This window comes from Durio zibethinus, chromosome 10 (assembly GCF_047325235.1).
Source record: "Durio zibethinus cultivar Kanyao isolate XHJ-2024 chromosome 10, ASM4732523v1, whole genome shotgun sequence".
Taxonomy (NCBI): Eukaryota; Viridiplantae; Streptophyta; class Magnoliopsida; order Malvales; family Malvaceae; genus Durio; species Durio zibethinus.
Window position 1 is genome coordinate 26,949,972 of NC_143171.1, and position 18,749 is coordinate 26,968,720.

General features: G+C 32.8%; 1 protein-coding gene across 2 annotated transcripts; it reads left to right on the forward strand.

Moving 5' to 3' along the window:
* Positions 1 to 4,358: 4,358 nt before the first annotated feature.
* On the forward strand, positions 4,359 to 17,433 carry MBD9 (methyl-CPG-binding domain 9). 2 transcript variants are annotated; one of them, XM_022884109.2, is made up of 10 exons: positions 4,359 to 4,907; positions 6,322 to 7,039; positions 7,214 to 8,308; positions 8,415 to 9,107; positions 9,663 to 9,968; positions 10,679 to 11,017; positions 11,648 to 11,746; positions 12,263 to 12,697; positions 13,671 to 15,896; positions 16,631 to 17,433. In XM_022884109.2, the coding sequence occupies exons 1-10, from the start codon at positions 4,417 to 4,419 to the stop codon at positions 16,928 to 16,930; spliced, it is 6,702 nt and encodes a 2,233-aa protein (XP_022739844.2). In that variant the 5' UTR covers positions 4,359 to 4,416; the 3' UTR covers positions 16,931 to 17,433. The 2 variants fall into 2 exon arrangements, with proteins under 2 accessions (XP_022739844.2, XP_022739845.2); XM_022884110.2 differs by lacking the exon at positions 11,648 to 11,746.
* The last annotated feature ends 1,316 nt before the right edge of the window (positions 17,434 to 18,749 follow it).

The following is an 18,749-nucleotide window of genomic DNA, read 5'->3' on the forward strand; positions in this document are numbered from 1 at the left end:
CTCTCTCTCGCAGCTGAAATTAATTTTTATTTTGTAAATACCCTTGGTCTTGCTTTAAATACCGAAAATGCCACTGCTTTTTATTGATTTTAAGTAGATGAATGTGATTTTATTCATTCAAAAATAGTAAAAAATTTTAATTTATACAATCATAATTTAAATATATATAAATGAGTAAATCAATTAAATATCGATTCGTCATGATTTCGATTATTATAAATAGATGAATTGTAAAATTATTTCTATGGATTTTTGTAAATTAAACAATTTATAGTAATTTTATTGAATTTGCGCTCCAAAGGTGAAATTTTGATTTGATGGTTCATCATTTGAAAAAAAATAATGAAATGTATTTGTTCAAAACGTGACATATCATTTGCATGCCTAATCATTATTTTAATCAAAGTCGTTTCCATAAGATTAACATTCAAATGAGTTTCTCCTTTTATTTTTTCTTTTAGATAAATATCGTGAGATCATTAATGTTAAAGGTGCAAGTGAACAAAATTTTTGATGAATTATTTGTAAATATATTTAATTTTTATTTATTTATGTTTATTTATTAAATTTAATAAATGATTTTAAATATTATTTGTATGCTTATTTATTAAACGATTCAAGTTCATTCATTTATATTCACCAACAAATTTATTTATGATTTGTTTAAAATTCGTTTATTATTTATTTATAATAATACAAATAAAATTACATTTTTATCTTTTATCTTAATCATATTATAAAGTTCATTTATGTTTATTTTGGTTCGTTTATATTCGTTTAAGGTTTGTTTGTTTAAATTTGTTTAATTATAACTTATTTATTAATTATAAATTATTTATTTATATATGTTCGTGAACATATTCATTTAATATTAATAAACGAGCTCGTTTAATTTAATAAAATGATCATGAATAACTTATTATTTAAACAAATAAATATGAACGAACAGAGTAAATTTTTTAATAAATACAAACCGAATATAAATATATTTAAAAACAAATGACCAAACATAAATATATATTCATTCGTTCATATTCGATTCATTTACAATTTTAATTAAAATAATATTTTAATATTTTATAAGATACATTATGAACACAATTTTGTCTTAAAATATAAAAAAAAAAAATACACAAAATTTTATTTTAATAACAATGATATATATGCATTTATCTGAAAAAATTATGATTTATTTATTATTATAAGAAGTAAGTTAAATAATCAATTTATATAATTGTGGTAAGCAGGTTCAACTACCCTTAGCAACTTTATAAACCCAATAATTTTGGGTATAATTTTGTTGTTATTATTTTAAAAATTTTTTCATGATTCATTTAAAAAATAAATAAATTATAAATAAAATCTTGAAACAAGTGTCGGTGCACCGTATGGTCCTCTCCCGTCTTTTTGAGTGTTTTTTTCATAGGAGTCACGTGAATTGTGAAATTCGAAAAGTTTTTTAATTAAATAAATATTAAAAAAAAAATTAATAGATTAAAATTTTTTATTATATAAATTAAGTATAAAAATTTTTAAAAAGTTTTAGTAAATTTTAATATATTTTTTAGAAATATATTTTTAATAAATTTTAATAAACTTTCACCATTAAATAAGTATTATCAAAATTAATTATAAATGTCATTTTCAATAATATTTTTAACATATTATTAATATTTTCATTAAATTTTATCAATTTTTTATGTAAAATTTTTATTAAATCATTTTTAATAAAAGAACTTGATAAACATAACTTAAAAATTTTATATAAATTATTCCAATTTTTTTACAAATTTTTATTATTTAATATAAATGGAAAATATTTAGAATGTAAAAAATTTTGTGATTTATTAATATAATATTAAAATTTTAATTATTGATAACTCTAAATTTAAAAAATATTCATAATAATTAATCCAAAAAGAGTTTTATTTTTTAATCATGTAAGATTTAATTTTTTCTAAAAAATATTTTTAAAATAAAATATTAATTACATCATATTATTGTTGAAAAATACATGTTCGAAAAAAAAAACAGATAATCATTAAAATATTTTATGGTATTACAAATAACAAGGACAGATGGCAGGTCAAATTCAACTTTTTTTTATTAAATTTTTTGTTTATAAATTTTTTGTCCCTTTACTAAAAATAAATTAAAATAATTAAGGTGGAGTATTATGCATGCAAAAGAATTAATAAGTTGTTGAATACAAAAAAGAGTAATTTATTGCATAAAATTGGTCAATCATCTTAATTTAAGCCCCCCATGCACTCATTTGTTATTTTCTTTTATCAAAAGTTTTGGCATGCATTTAACGATGAACCTAATTTTGATCAACTAAGGTTTATTAGTTTTCAAGATTAAGGTTGGTAATTCGTATTATTATATTATGTAAAATATTATATTTATGTTATATTTTTTATAAAAATAACATGACACAGTTCATGTCGAAATAAAAATATAAGATATAATTTTTTAATTTTATCAAATTTATTTATAATTTTTTTAATTTATAATTTTATTGTTTTAATTTTATTATTGTATCATATTTTAAATTATTAAATCTAATTAGAGTAAAACATTATTGACTACCATAAAAGGAAAATCAAACCAAACCAATTAATTTGATTTGGATTGATTTGGTTTGAAAATTACAAAATTTCAATTTGATTTCAAAACTAAATCAAATTCAAAATTTGGTTTCCCAAAAATTAAATTAAAAATAAATAATAAAATGATAATTTATATTAATATTAATATTTTATTATTTTATTTATATGAGTTTTTTATATAATAATTTTTTATCTAAAAATATATATAAGCTTTCTTTAACTCTAATTTTTCTCCAAAATTAACATCCTTGTGCTTTATCATTTTTTTTTTCAAAATTAATAATGAATATTTATTTTGAAACCAATCCTTTTGGAACTTCAATATTGATTCATCTTTGTTTGTAAGTGATTGATTATATTTTTGTTATTTACAATCTTTTTTCTTTTTTTATCTAATTATTTAAAAAAAAATCGAATGCTATTTAAAAGTGGGAAGTAATTATTGTTGGTATTGCACTCCACTAAACAAATTCATGATTGATAGCATGCCCCTCTCTCTCCCCAAAAAAAGTTGTAACAAATTTTGTTTGCCATTAATATATATTTATATCCGATAATCTAAAAACGACCTAATAACAAGAGAAAAATATAATAATACAATACAAATTTTTAAAATTTTTTATAATAATCATATATAAATTTAATAAATAAAAAATATATTTTATTTTTTATATTAAATTATAATACATAATTTTTATGTATAATATAATATAAATATATAAATTTTAATATTTTACATTATATAAATATATAAATCGCCATATCTACATACATTATTAACTTGTAAAAAAAAAAAAATCCTTTGCATGCCAAATCCTCAATTGCATGATTTTCATATTATTGAAAAAATGAAAAAAAAAAACTATCAATTTTAATATAAATAACTAAAAAAATTAGATCTAGTTTCACCATCTATTTTACTTTGATTTTTATTGGTAAAATTATGAATGTCGAATGCATAAATTTTTTTTTTACTCCAGAGTTAAACAATAATATTTAAAATTTATCAATTTTATTTTATAAATTATATGTAAATAAAGTAATTTTAATTTTTTAATTACATCTTGCTCATTATGATTGTGATAGCAAATGCAATATCAAACAAAATATAAAATTTGGATTAAAATTTCCGATTCAAAGAATATTAAACTAAATGGATATGAATAAAAAAATAAAATGGGAAATATTAAATTTAAATACAAGATTAATATTTTTTAACAGAAGTATAAGATTAATAAATTAAAGAAAAGAAAAGCATAAAACTCAAATTATTTGATTTTGATAGTTTTTGGTAACTTAAATTTAGATTTATTAATTTTAAATATGATGTGATAATATAATATAAAAAATAAAATAAAATATTTTAAAAATTATATATATTTAAAAAATAAAATTTATATTTAATATATTAATATAAATTATGATATAATAATTTATATATTTTACATTTATTAAAAAAAAGGATTTGATATTTTACAAACCCAAATCGTACAATACAGTACTCATGACAATATCTCCCAAACCGAACTGGATCTCCTTATTTTTCCCAAACAGAAACTCAAAAACCTTTTAAGACTTCTCATGCCACGTGTCACATCAAAAGAGCGAGTACAGTCCTTTACCTCCTATCCGAAAAAACAATAATAATAATAAATAATAAAAAAAAAACTCTTCCCTTCTATGTTTTTGTCTGTCAAATCTTTGTTAACTTTTGTTTAAAAAAAAAAGAAAATTAGTAACAAAGCCAGAAAGAAATGTATTTGTTCTTCAAAAAACTCCTAGTCCGATAAAAAAAAAAACCAAAATGGAACTCACCGATTCGAACGATTCAAAGCCCGAGATTCGTTCACCTCTCGGCATCGATCTAAACGAGATCCCTTCTTCTTTTACCGAAGCCCTACCCGAATCCGACTCTGCCGAACCCGATTCGTTTTCAATAGTTCGGGCTATCCACGAGAACTCCGAGCCGGCCCTAGGTGAGCCCGCGGGTGTTCCCGTAGGGAAGGAAGAGGAGCAGTGTGGCGCGTGTGGGAAGTCGGTGGCGGCGGGAAAAGCAGGAAGAGGAAGAGTGGTGGTTTGTGACGGCTGTGAGCGAGGTTTTCATCTGGCATGCGCTGGGTTTTCCGAAAGGTTGACTGCGGCCGAGGAGTGGGTTTGTGGAGAGTGCGTCGAACACGGTGTACGGAGTAAACGGTGGCCGCTTGGATTAAAGGCAAAGAAGCGTATTCTTGATATCAATGCTTCCCCGCCAAGTGATGTTGACGGTGATGGTGAGGAGGTGCAGGATTTAGTGAGGTAAAACTTAAAGCTTAGAATTAGTAATTTGAATTTAGGTTATTTTAATTTTTAATTTAGGGTTTAAGTTATTAATGTGCAGTTTAGAAAGTTTTTGGGCTGGCATTAATGTAAACCCGTTTAGTTATGAGTGAATAAATTTGGAATGTGATTTTTGGGGGTGTTAGATACTGCATTGCTTGATTTATTTCTTTTTTTTTTTTTTAGCTTCAAGAGTTAAAAATGTGTTTAATTTGGAGCTGGGGTAAGTTTGCTAGGCATTTGTTTAAGCAAATAAGTAATATCTAAGTGATGGAGTTTTATGTGTTTATTGTTTCTATTAGTAGAATATTGCATGATAGGGAATGAGGGCTGGTTAAAAATTACATTGCATGTTGAGAGGCAGCTTGATTGAATTGGGATGTAGTGTGCATGCAAACTTTTAGATATGGTCAGGATATTTGGGTAGGTTGTAGCTTGTGACTCATGATAGGGACTTTAGTTGTACTCTAGCTTAACATTTTTTTTAGGGAAATGAACTGTTCTGAAGCTGATCAAGTCAATGTAATTGAACTGGTTATTCTGATGTTTTAGATTGTATTAGTTTTACTACTTTATGAGATTATTAATAAGCTTTTGGTTGCTTTTAGCATTTTACTTGATGTTCTATGTGTATGAAAGAATTTACTCCTATTTCTGCTTACAACTTTGTCCTAAAATTTGAAAACATTCCCAGCTGATGCCTGAAGGTGTGTCAGTCAAGTGGTGGATAGACAATATAGCTATATGTTACTTAAGCAAGGACTTAAGATGGTTAATTTTTTCTTCTATGAATTGATATTTCTTTGGATTGTAGTTGAACAAATTATAATTGACCACGAAATCATGGTTTTGCTGGCATTCTATCATTTTTGCATTCCTTGTTTGAGTATTGTTTTCCTTACAAAGTAACTTCCTTAACTTTCTTCTTCATTTCTAGTTGAAGTTTCTTGATTCATAGATTATGCTTGCATGTGAAAGTGGTGTTATGCTACTTTGCTCCTTAGGAATTTACATGTATTTAATTGAGGAAACTCACACTCTAAATGGGAAGCTCTTTGTTTTTCCTTGTAACGTTGAAGACTAATTTTGTCTGAACCATGATGAATTGTTTACAACATCACCCTATGTTAACTTGGAATTATGGGAAACCGGCTTTGTAATTTTCTTGTTTAATATATGCTTCCATGTGCTATGAAAGTGGTGTACACTATACTATGAGCTTCCTCAGCTCATTTATTTGCCAGTGAGGGTGCTGTTCTCTCATGCTTTAGCTTGTTTGTGCTTCCTTTATGAATCTTTATAGTCATGCACCTTGTTTGAATAATTTTTGAAAAATTTCTTGAAATTTAAGTTGTTATATATCATCACTGGTTAACTTCTGTTTTGGTTCCAGAAAGCACACACCGAATGACAATTCTTTTGTTGGCAATGGGTTTGGTGCCCCATTGACATATTCAAATTCCTTGTATGCCGGTAATGGATTTGGCTTTCCAAAAGCTTGTGGGATTGTGACACATACTGTCAAAGTGGGTTTTGAAGATATATTGCATCATAAGCGAACTAGAGATAAAAGTTTTGCTGAGGAAGATTTGGGTTTTCCATTAGGAAGGCTGATGGGTAATAATAATACAGCTATTAGATTTCCATCTCGGAATCCGAGTGATATATTTCTGCAGGCTCTTAGAGAATTTGTTTCAGAAAGACATGGCGTCCTTGAGGAAGGTTGGCGTGTGGAACTAAGACATTCCATGAGCAGCTGTGAACTATATGCAGTTTATTGTGCTCCTGATGGGAAGACATTTGACTCAGTGTTTGATGTTGCTTGTTATCTTGGCTTGATGTCAAACTATAAGTCTATGGACACTGAAATAAAACATGAGGGGGCTTCTCTTCAGGAAAGATTGCATCTACCAAGAAAGAGGAAGTCAACAAGATTTTCAATAGCCAATGGTTTTCCTGAAAATAAGGAAAGCTTGATAAGTGGCTATTGCAAGGAATTTTTTTCGTGTGATGGTCAAGAAGTGGAAATGTATGCCAATAAATCTTGTACTATGAAAGCCACTGAAGCTGTGCAAGATGAGAAGGGTAGCTCTGGATCTGAGCAAACTAATGTAAGCAGACTTATTGATTGTATCCTGTCTTATTTGTATGTGGCTCATGTCCTTTCTTTCAGCTGTTTTTTATATTGTGTTTGTGAAATCTAAGTGCTCTAGTTTCATTGACTGTCCTGATGTTCATTCTGGTTCTTCCTCTTCTTCTTTGTTTTTTTCTTTTTACTCCTCCAGGATGGGCTTCCTGTGCAGTTTGAAGATTTTTTTGTTCTTTCTTTGGGGCTAGTTGACATGAGACCTTCATATCATAGTGCTAGTTTGATCTTCCCTATAGGTTATAGATCTTGCTGGCATGATAAGATCACTGGTTCCCTTTTTGTAAGTGAAGTGTTAGATGGTGGTGATTCTGGACCTATTTTCAAGGTCAGAAGGTGTTCATGCTCTGCATTGTCCCTTCCGATTGGGTCAACTGTCCTATTTTGGCCCAAAATTGAGCAAATTTCTCATCAGAATAATGAAGAAGGTGATGCTACTTATTATAGTAACAAAGAGTTTGATGATGATGGCAGTATTCAGATGATCCTTTCAGATCCTTGCCCGCCTATGGAAACTGATATCTTGACTTGTCTGGGAAGTAGTTTGAAGGAAACTTATGTTCAGAACTTTGACAGATCCCAACTTGAAGCAGGTTTCATTTGTGACAAATCTGTAGATCTGCTGATGGACAAAATTGGTGAAATTTCAGTAGAAGAACGTTCCTCATCTGCAGCATGGAGAATTATATCTCAGAAATTTATTGATGCTTGCTCTGAGATATGTAAAAGAAAAGGTGCTCTGAAGTTTTTCTGCAAGCATGCAGGAAAGGAAATGGGGTCATCAAGCTTGGATATGATGGATGAGAAGAACAAAGAAATGTATACTCCATTAGCTAAGTTTTGTGGCTTCCCAGTCTCTCGCTTCATTCCTTTTGAGTATAAGACTGATGAGCTGGAGAATTTGGCTGATGAACTGACACAATGGCTGGACCAGGATAGATTTGGACTGGATGCAGAATTTGTACAAGAAATCATTGAAGAGCTTCCTGGTGTTGGGGCCTGTTCAGGATATGAATCTCTGAAGAAAAGAAGTTCTCATTCAGGATCCTTTACCATAAGAAATGGTCTCCTGAAGATTAATACACAAGGTGGTCTTGAGTGCAAGGGAGAAAAAGGATTCGATGATTTATTTGGAAAGTCCAAAAAGCCCCGGTTGGCCGATGACTGTGGTCCTCCTGCAGGGAAGTCATTGTGCTTGAGACTTCCTCCTGAACTTGTTGGTGACTTTCATCAGGTATGCATATGTTGTTAGTTGAGGAAACAAATCTAAGATACCTTTTGAGTATGAAGTTGCTTGTATATGATGATCTTATTTATACTTTCTATGTTTATATACTCAGGTGTGGGAGTTATTGTGGCGCTTCCGCGAAATCATTGGTTTAAAAGACCCTTTTTTAGCAAATGAACTCGAAGAGGAGCTTATCAATCCCTGGTGTAATCACTCAAATTTGTTTCATAAACTTGACAATGAAAACCAGGGAACTGATGTCCTGAGTTTATTTAGAATTGATGGTATGGGTGAACAAAATGTTTCTCCAAGTCATGGCTCTTGTATGACAACTTCTATGGAAAATCCACTTTCATTTATACAGATGGAAACAGGAGAAATGATGGAAGCTGACAAGGCTAGGCCTGCATATCTTAGTTACCGAAGATGCTTTGGTATGACATTGACAAAGGCTCACAGCTCACTGTTAGGGGTGCTAATAACTGAGCTGCAATCAAAGGTTGCTGCACTTGTTGATCCGAATTTTGATTCTGGAGAGTCAAGATCTAAAAGGGGAAGGAAGAAAGATTTAGATAGTACAACTCCTGCTAAACGAGTTAAGCTCAGTGTGCTCCCAATCAATGAATTGACCTGGCCTGAGTTAGCTAGAAGATATGTGTTGTCTGTCTTATCCATGGATGGTAATCTTGACTCAGCAGAGATCACTGCCCGTGAGAGTGGTAAAGTTTTTCGTTGCTTACAAGGTGATGGTGGGGTGCTTTGTGGTTCACTTACTGGGGTGGCTGGGATGGAAGCTGATGCACTCGTAAGTTTGGCTATTGATATTTTTATTTTCTTTTAGTAAACTCCTTTCTCTTATAGATAGTGTTGACTTAAAATAATGAAAAATGTTTTGAAAGTTTAGAAAAGCTTCATTCAGAAATTATTATTGTTGCGTTTAGCTTCAGTCTTTCCTTCTCCCTTAGCGCTCTTCTGGTGACAAAGAAATGTCAAGATCTGCTGATGATATGCTTGCTAATATTTTATGGATTGACCTCTATTTCAGAGTTCATCCTTTTGTAGGATGCTTGACTGCTATATTACTTTTAGTTTGTGCAATTGTTTTAGAACACATTTAGCCTGGATTCTTTTGCTGCTGGGTGCAGCATTTCTTTTAACGTTCAAGTGTTTTTTTTCCCTCCTCGAGCATGTATGTTCAATTAATGTAGATGTATTGAAGAGTATTCATAGATGGAAGGGCACACTGGAAACGAGTTCACATGCTGGCCTAGTCAATTCTGTGTTTCTTGCTGAATACTACATTCATACATTCAGAAGAAGAGAATGTCTTCTATTACCTATTAACTCGTTTGAACTTCAGTTGCTTGCAGAGGCTACAAAGCGAATTTTTGGTTCTTTGAACATAAAAAGTGATGTTTTGACCATAGAAGATGAAAGACCTGACGAAAATGTTGCTTGTGAAAAGAATGTTGTGAATGATGGTGATATTCCAGAGTGGGCAAAGTTGCTGGAACCTGTTAGAAAGCTGCCAACAAATGTTGGAACCAGAATCAGAAGGTGTGTCTATGATGCTTTGGCAAAAGATCCACCAGAATGGGCAAAGAAAATATTGGAACATTCAATCAGTAAGGAAGTTTATAAGGGCAATGCATCAGGACCAACAAAGGTACTGTCCAAGTACTTGGCATGAAGATTTTTCTCTATTTTTGAACTTATGTTCATTGATTGATTTTTTATGTTGTCTTGTGGGCATTATTTCTCTTTATTTTCTTTTATGCTTTATTTTGTTTTATTTTCTTGGGATTGGGGTGAGTTGTTCGGTGGTATAGGCTGGAATGCTGTTGGAGACAGAACAGATCAGATTGTGTATTGGTGTGGTCTAAATATATAAGCTTTTCTGGTGCAGGATTGATGAATTTTGTTGTACTGCAATAATTTATCCTTTATGACTGTTATGTCTTAGAAATTTTTTATTTTGACTGCTTTAACCTGCCGTTTGGCCCTGTACTTTAAAATCTAGTAAACTTAAAGAAAGGATCTTATTTAAGAATTAAGAGACTGTTTCCTTTTTTTTTTAACCCATAGACATTATATCTTCATTTGTATTTATATTTTATGGTGCATTTCCTTGTTTAGTAGTAGTGTAAATGAAATCTAAGTATGAAAATATTACTAATGTTGAAAATAGAATGCTTATAAAAGAAAAATAGTTACATAAGGTTTGGGCTTGAATATTCTCTCTTTGAATTGATTGTTATCCATCTGTATAGTACTGTCATGTTTCTCTTTTCTAGTTGGTCTTTCTTTCAGAATCTGCAATATGTAGTTGAAAACATGATTCTAAATGAATTACTCTCTATTGTTGATTGAACACAGAAAGCTGTTCTTTCAGTGCTAGCAGATGTTCGCAATGAATGTTTGGCACAAAAATCTGAGAAGGGAAGAAGTAAAAAGAAGATTGTTTTATCTGTATCTGATATTATCATGAAAGAATGTCGCATCATATTACGCCGTGCTGCTGCTGCTGATGATTCAAAGATTTTCTGCAACTTGCTCGGGAGAAAGCTAATGAATTCAAGTGATACTGATGACGAGGGACTTCTTGGATCTCCTGCCATGGTATCTCGTCCTCTGGATTTTAGGACTATTGATTTAAGATTGGCAGTTGGGGCATATGGTGGATCACATGAAGCTTTTCTTGAGGATGTTCGCGAGGTCTGTCTTTTTCATTTGTTCCCTGTCACTTAATGATTTTTCTGGTTGAACTTTTTAATTCTTTTGTTTCTTCCCAATTGGTTTGCAATGCATGCTGCTTTCTTTTTTCTTCTTCTGCTACTTCTTTATTCAGCAGTATTTGATGATGTTATGATTAAACAAGGACTGGGAGATGGTTTTAGACTTTTGTGAATCAATATATATAGGTTACATGTCTTTGCATGAGTGAAAATTCTCTTAATTGTGGGTTTTGAGTTTTATTTTCCTCCTTGCATGTTCTTATATGTTGGGAAGATGCATAAAACTTAGGAGCTTATGATGCTCAACTTTTGTTTTTTAAGATGCTATAGTTACTTGCTCTCGTGCCTGGTTGTCGTTTCTTTTGATTGTCAGCCTTGACTTTGTATGAGCCTTAGTGCAATGCTTTGATGCATGCCATTATTGCAGCTATTATCTCTTTAATATCTTCATTTTGGGGCTTCATTTTATTAAGTTTATCCTTGTACTCTTTGTTTGGGCTTATTTGTTTTGATCCTGGTCTTCTGTGCATCTTTCAAGATTGGTGGTCTTCTTTTTTGGAACCATGCTGATGTATTAGCATGTCTAATAATTGTTACTTTTGCTTGGCAGTTATGGAGTAATGTTCACACTGCATTTACTGATCAGTCTGATTTGGTTGAGTTGGCAGAGTCATTATCCCAAAACTTTGAGTCGTTGTATGAACAGGAGGTTCGTAGGTTTCTTTCTGTTTTCTTTCCTTTCTTTGGAAGTTTATTTTTTTTAATTATTAACTGGCCTGTAAGTGCCTAGATGTTGCTGTACTATGAATTTGTGCACCACTTACCAATGAAACTTTTATGAATGCTGAAGATCTACTAATAGGTTCTTCATTTTTATGGATTAACATTGTTTTTTTTATTAGAATCTCAGAAATTAAACTTAAAGGAAAATCTTACAATTAACTCACACATAAAAAATAAAATTATGTTATATATATGATTCTTCCTTAATTTTGAAGGTTGGCAGTAAAATTATGTTCCAACATAGCACAATAAACAAATGATTGGAATGTCTGTCAGTTATGCTAATAATTCCATTCAAATCAATAAATCCCTGATGCTGGAGACATAGTGTGCAATCTGGTTGTATTTGCATATTTTTCTGACTTGCTTAAAAGGGTTATTCCAACTATTAGTTAGGAATTTGATGTCCCCATTAATTATTTATTTATTTATTTTGTTGCAGGTACTTACCCTAGTTCAGAAATTGGCAGAATATGCTAAATTGGAATGCTTGAGTGCAGAGGCAAAGAAGGAAATAAATGATATACTTGCTTTGACAAGTGAGATCCCCAAAGCGCCTTGGGATGAGGGAGTCTGCAAAGTATGCGGTATTGATAAAGATGATGATAGTGTTCTTTTGTGTGATACTTGTGATGCTGAGTATCATACTTATTGCTTGAATCCTCCACTGGCAAGGATCCCTGAGGGGAACTGGTATTGCCCTGCTTGTGTTGTCAGCAAACATATGGTTCAAGACACATTGGAACGTTCACAAGTCATCATCCAACGGAGAGGTAAAAAGTATCAGGGAGCGGTTACCTGTGGTTACTTGGAAGCACTTGCACATTTAGCAGCTGTAATGGAAGAAAAGGAGTATTGGCAGTTTAGTATAGATGAGGTTTGTATGTGAATTCTGCTTGGTGTGCAATTTTTTAGTTATATTCTTTGGTTAACCTTTCTTTCATCAATATCGTGCTTGACAATTTTCATTTGTTTGATTGCATGTTGACTGCAGTTTGGCTGAATTTTGCTTATTATTTTTGGTTTGGAATGTTTTATGATAAATCTGCAGTTACCATGTTCTTTCTAATTGCATGTGTCCTTCAATTGCAATGCATTTACGTGGCTATATTAGATCTGAAAATCAATTATGATTTAACTTGTCAATGAGATTTGCTATCCCCTTTCTGGTTAGCGTCTACTTATGAGGTGAACTATTCATCTGCCTTTGTTGGGTCTTTTTAGTGACCTGGAATTTAGCCCCTACTTTTGTTTAGGCTGAGAATTGACTTCAGACTTGCATCATATCCTGCATTTTACTACTCTTTGCATCTTGTGGTTCGGTTCCATAGTGAAAGAAGTTATTTTTGTACATTTATGTAAAAATGAGATAGAAGTCTAGTATTCCCATGCACATGACTTTTGCAAGGCGAAATAGAATGGGAAGAAGAAATGCATGATCCAAATACATGTCTTAAGTGAAATATGGGAAGATGCCTAGGCAAACAAATTTAATGGTAAGTATGTGATTTGCCTTTGGTCCTTACTAGATATGTAGGGAAACTACTTTCTTTGCGGGTTAAGAAACCCCGTGTTCTAAATAAAATGGATGTTGTGTATTAGTAATATCTGGGGGAAATTGCTGTGCTTTGAGATAAATGGTTCTCTGGTTAATGAATATATATTCTGTAACCATTTTTTAACTAAAGAAGGTCATTGTACCATCTTGATAACAAATGGCTTCAATGATGTATGAAAGTAGTATGTCTTATGCTAGCGTTAATTTTTGGGTTCTTTTATACAATATACTGTGGTCTTGGGCTCCATGCTTATTTCATCAATTAATGGAACTTCCTTATGCTCTGGTGCAGAGAGTCTTCTTGCTCAAGTTTTTATGTGATGAATTGCTGAACTCAGCTCTTATACGTCAACATCTTGAACAGTGTGCTGAAACCACATCTGAGTTGCATCAGAAATTACGTTCTGCCTATGTAGAATTGAAAAACCTTAAATCTAAGGAAGACTTTGTGGCAGCAAGAGCTGCAAAGATTGACATAGATATGATTAATGCTGTTGCAGATGTTGGTATAAAGGATGGTGATGATCAATTTCCATCAGATGGTGGGAAAGAGGGTGCTAACCTTAATGGTTCAAATGAAAATGCATCCAGTACTTATACAGATAAAAGTTTTACCAGTAATGGCCAATTTTTGAATCCAATGGATGCTAATGCTCATTTAAAGCAAGGCCATTCCATTGTGGATGTCAGCAAAGTATCTTCTCAAAAAAGTGATAAATCCTTTAGACCAAGTGAGTTGCCCGTTTCAAATCATTTGCCCCAAGAAATTGATAACTCAAGCAGAGAAACAGAGTTCCAGTTGAAGTTGGAAGAGTCTAAGAGAATGGATATGGCTTCTCCACATTCTCCTTCAGATTGTAATGGACAATGTCTTCCATCTGATATGACCAATCTTAATGCGGTTAAGCAAGTGCCTTCTGTTGCTGAGAACGAATCACCATCTTACCACCTTGAGTCGAACACCATCAAGAGTGAAATTCAACAACTGCAGGACTTAATTATCAGCTTAGAATCACAGCTTTTGAAGCTATCTGTGCGGAAGGAGTTTTTGGGAAGTGATTCTTCTGGCCGACTGTACTGGATTTCAGCCATGCCAGGTGGGTACCCTCAGGTTATTGTTGATGGAAGTTTGGTGTTGCAAAGGAGAAGAAATTTTCTGGGCTATGAGGATCGACTGCATGACACTCCGGTTAACTGGAATTATACTTCTGTGAGCACAGATAATGGTACTAAGGCAGAGGGATCAAAGGCTTCCTGTCCATATCTGTATGATGCCAAAGACGCTATTTCAGTGGGTTCACCATGGGTTGCATATCAATCAGATGCAGAAATTGAAGGACTCATTGATTGGTTGAATGATAATGACCCAAAAGAAAAAGAGCTGAAAGAGGCTATTTGGCAGAAGCTAAAATTCCAGGATTATCAAAAAATGGAAAAACTAGTTCAGGATGAGTGCCAAACTGCTTTTTCAATGTCCAATGGTTTTGATAAAGCTTCTTTTTCTAGTTTTCTTATTACTAAGGCAGCAATGTTACTGGAGAAGAAGTATGGTCCCTGCATTGAGTCAGAAATAACCGACTCCTTGAAGAAGCGAGGAAAAAAGGCAAAGGTGATTATTGAAGATAAAATGTACAGGTGTAAATGCTTAGAGCCTGCTTGGCCCTCCAGAAATCATTGCATCTCTTGCCACAGAACATTTTTTAGTGACATTGAATTCAAGGATCATAATGATGGTAGGTGCAATCTGGGTCCACCAGCTAATGAGAAGGGTGAGTCAGTTCGTGATCCTTTAAAAGGAAAGGGGAATATGAAATTTGATATTAATCTGGTAGATTGTACTGTTGACATGGAGGTTGTTGAAACTTCTAAAAGTGGGCATTCTGAGTTGAGCTCCAGGTTGATCAAATTTCAAAATGAAGGGATTGTTTGTCCTTATGACTTTGAAGAGATCTGTTCCAAATTTGTGACAAGAGATTCTAATGAAGAATTAGTGCAGGAAATAGGTCTTATTGGTTCAAATGGGGTTCCGTCGTTTGTCTCATCTGTTACTCATTTTGTTAGTGACTCTACATTAATTGCTCCTCCTCACAAGGTAGGGAATTTAGTGGATGAGTTGAAGGCTACTGAGAGGCAGAGCTTGTCATCACAAGGAAACAGGAATGTGGCTAATGGAATCAATGAAGGCTTATCTGATAATTATTTCAGAAGATCTGTTGCAAATGAGATTGAAGTGCAAAAGACCAAAAGACCAGCTTTGAGATGTTTGGAACAAAGGGATAGATTATCCTCTTCTGATAAGTATTCTCCTGCACTGGGTATTAGTCGCTGCTGTGTAGTCCCCCAATCTTCGTTAAGGCCCTTAGTTGGTAGGGTTTCACAGATTTCGCGGCAACTGAAGATTAATTTACTCGATATGGATGCTGCACTCTCTGAAGAAGCTTTGAGACCATCAAAGGCTTGCAAGGAAAGGAGATTGGCCTGGCGTTCATTTGTCAAATCTGCAGAAACCATATATGAGGTTGATCTTGATACCTTTTGGCTTTCCTAATAGTAGTTAGTACATTTGTAAATTGTTACCATCATTTTGTCATTGACCACATTTTACATTTCTTAAACTTGTAGTGCTAACTAATGCTTTCATGTTCTTTATGAACCATCTCGTATTGGGTTGGATATTTCCCTAAGTCTTTAGGAGTATTGATTTTCTTTCCTTGGGTTTGTTGATAGCAGGTTGTGTCATTAACTTTTATCTGATGTAATTTTAGTTTTCTCTGAACTGACCTTTTCACTGGGCTGTTTCTGGTTAATTTATTCATGTTCCATTAGCTTCATGCATGCATGAACTGAATTACTAGTTCCTTTCGGACTAAAACTTGCTTTGAGAACAGATATAATAATGGAGAACAGTCATCCAAGTTTTGGAAGAATGTTTCTTCTAGATGTAAATTTAGGACTTAGGATTTAATTTGTTACTGGACTTGTTTGTTTGGTTTTTTTTGTTAGTAGGTGGGCTTTATTTTTCCCATGGGCTTGAAGGCAGGGTTATGAAGCTTATACATATATTTAGGTTTTGTTTTGTTTTGTTTGGAGGTAGACTTTTGATGAATTATTATTGAGATTTTCCTTAATTTGAGTATTGAGATACTTGTCCTACATCATATAGAAGTTAATGTTTCTGCTTTGAAATTCTGTTTTATTTCTAAACTTCATGGATTTGGTGGGATTGGAGATAACATCCTCTTGCCTTTTCAGATGGTCCAAGCAACAATTGTACTGGAGGACATGATTAAGACTGAGTACTTGAGGAATGAGTGGTGGTATTGGTCATCGCTATCTGCTGCTGCGAAAGTTTCCACTATGTCTTCTCTTGCCCTACGTATATACTCCCTTGATGCAGCCATTGTTTATGAAAAATCATTTGAGTTTAATTCGATTGACAATTTGAAGCCCAGCAGCATGCCAGACCCAAAGCCGCTCCCCAGCTTGGATCTACCAGAGAAGTGCAAGGTAAGCAGGAAGACTAGCAAGAAAAGGAAGGAACCAGAAGGTTGATATTTGTGAACTAGGATTTTCAAATCTGACAAGATCTTATTTCAATTGAACTTGATCCCTGTGGTGAGGAAGCTGGTGGCAGGAATGTCACAAGAAAATCAGAGGGTCCTAGCATCAGAACCAAAATGTTTGCTTTACTGGTTCAGTATTGACCTGACTGTTTGGACCTAGAGTTCTGCTGTCTTTGCCTCGTGTACATATTGACAAGGCTAACATGCTAACGTGGATGCTTTGATCTAGAACCAGAATTCATAGAAACACCTATGGTGTTGGAAGCACGAGGACCAATTGATAACTGAGAATGCATCCAATTTTGGACTGATTTCTGCTGCATCTTTTTGATGACTTGCGTGGGAAGCATTAGTTCAATTTGTCGCAGAGAGCAAGATTTATATACATATAAAATATGAATTAATGTAAGAGAAGAAAAAAACGGATAAGGGTTGAAGTTGATCAGGTGTAGGCAATATTTGATTCTTTATACATCTCTCTTTGTTTCTGTCCCTCTCTCTCTATTCTTTTATTTTTCATCTGGTGATCACTTATGTGCTAGTTCCCATGAAGGATCAAAATCCATGCTTTTTTCCTTCTCTTTCTATGTTCAGTTTTTTCTTAGCTTTATAAAGATTACTCAAGTGCTGGCTGATGTCTGATGTGCTATTTGAATAACACCAAATCTTCATCTCTTACCTTCTAAATGCCTTATCTGACTGCTGACCAACGCAAAACAAGGGTTGCTCTGTTTGGAATGCAAGTTGCTCTCATACAGCTTCTTCTATCTAGGACTATTGGTGGATCATGGGGTTCAGTGCTTGTAGGAAAATGCCAATAGCTTTCCTTGGCATGTAGAGGCAGGTAATTTCTTGTTCAACTATGCTTCTTTTGGTTCAAATAATTTAGCTGTTTAGAATCTTCTAACTTCGATGGAAATGTAATTTCCCCTATTAATTATTTTGCTTACTTATCATCTTCCTTTTGCTTTCCTCTTAGCTCCTTCTGTTTTCACGTATTTTTTTGAAAAGAAAAAATAAGAAGGAAGCATTTAGGTGGGGTGTTTGGTTATGTTATTATTGATGACAAAAACTGCAGAACTACTGGTTCTTGTATGGTTTGATTTGGGCATCAAACCCTAATTTTATGGGTTAATAATGTGCGTGAATAAATATCCCCTTGATCTGATGGTGAGATTGATAAGTTGATATTATAGTCATTCCAGGTCTATAGTCTCTATATTACTTAAGCAATATAGAATGTGATCCCCCCTTTGCCCTTCTCTGACTTTTTGGTATTTGATTTGCTAGGATGCCAGGATTGTCTACTTTGCTATGATTTCTGATTCTAATTATATCGGTCATATCTATAGATTTGCTATTGATTTTGTAGCAGCAACTACTGTGGCCATTACATGCTCACCTCAAAATTCTAGCAACTCTAGGAAAATGAAAATAAATAGTGAGAAAAAACCCCACTATAGGATTGAGTTATTATGGTTGATGATGTTTTATTAATTGAACTCTGAAGCTACAAAATTGGGAATATAGTCAAAGTGCATATATGCTATGGGGTGAGAATGAAAGAGGGAAACAACAAGAAGGAATAGAGAGTTGGAAGTGGGAAAGAACAGATTCTAATAAAAGCTTGTATGCAAGTGGCTCCTAAGGTGGGGTTGTGCCGCTTCACATGAACTGACTTCATTGAGTGGACATTTGGAGCCCACTTTGGTTTTTGATCTTCATGTTTTGATATCTGTTCTTCTGTTGCAGTTCACTGTCAAATATGTAGTTCTTGCTTAAATAGTCACCCTTCGATGTCGTGTCAC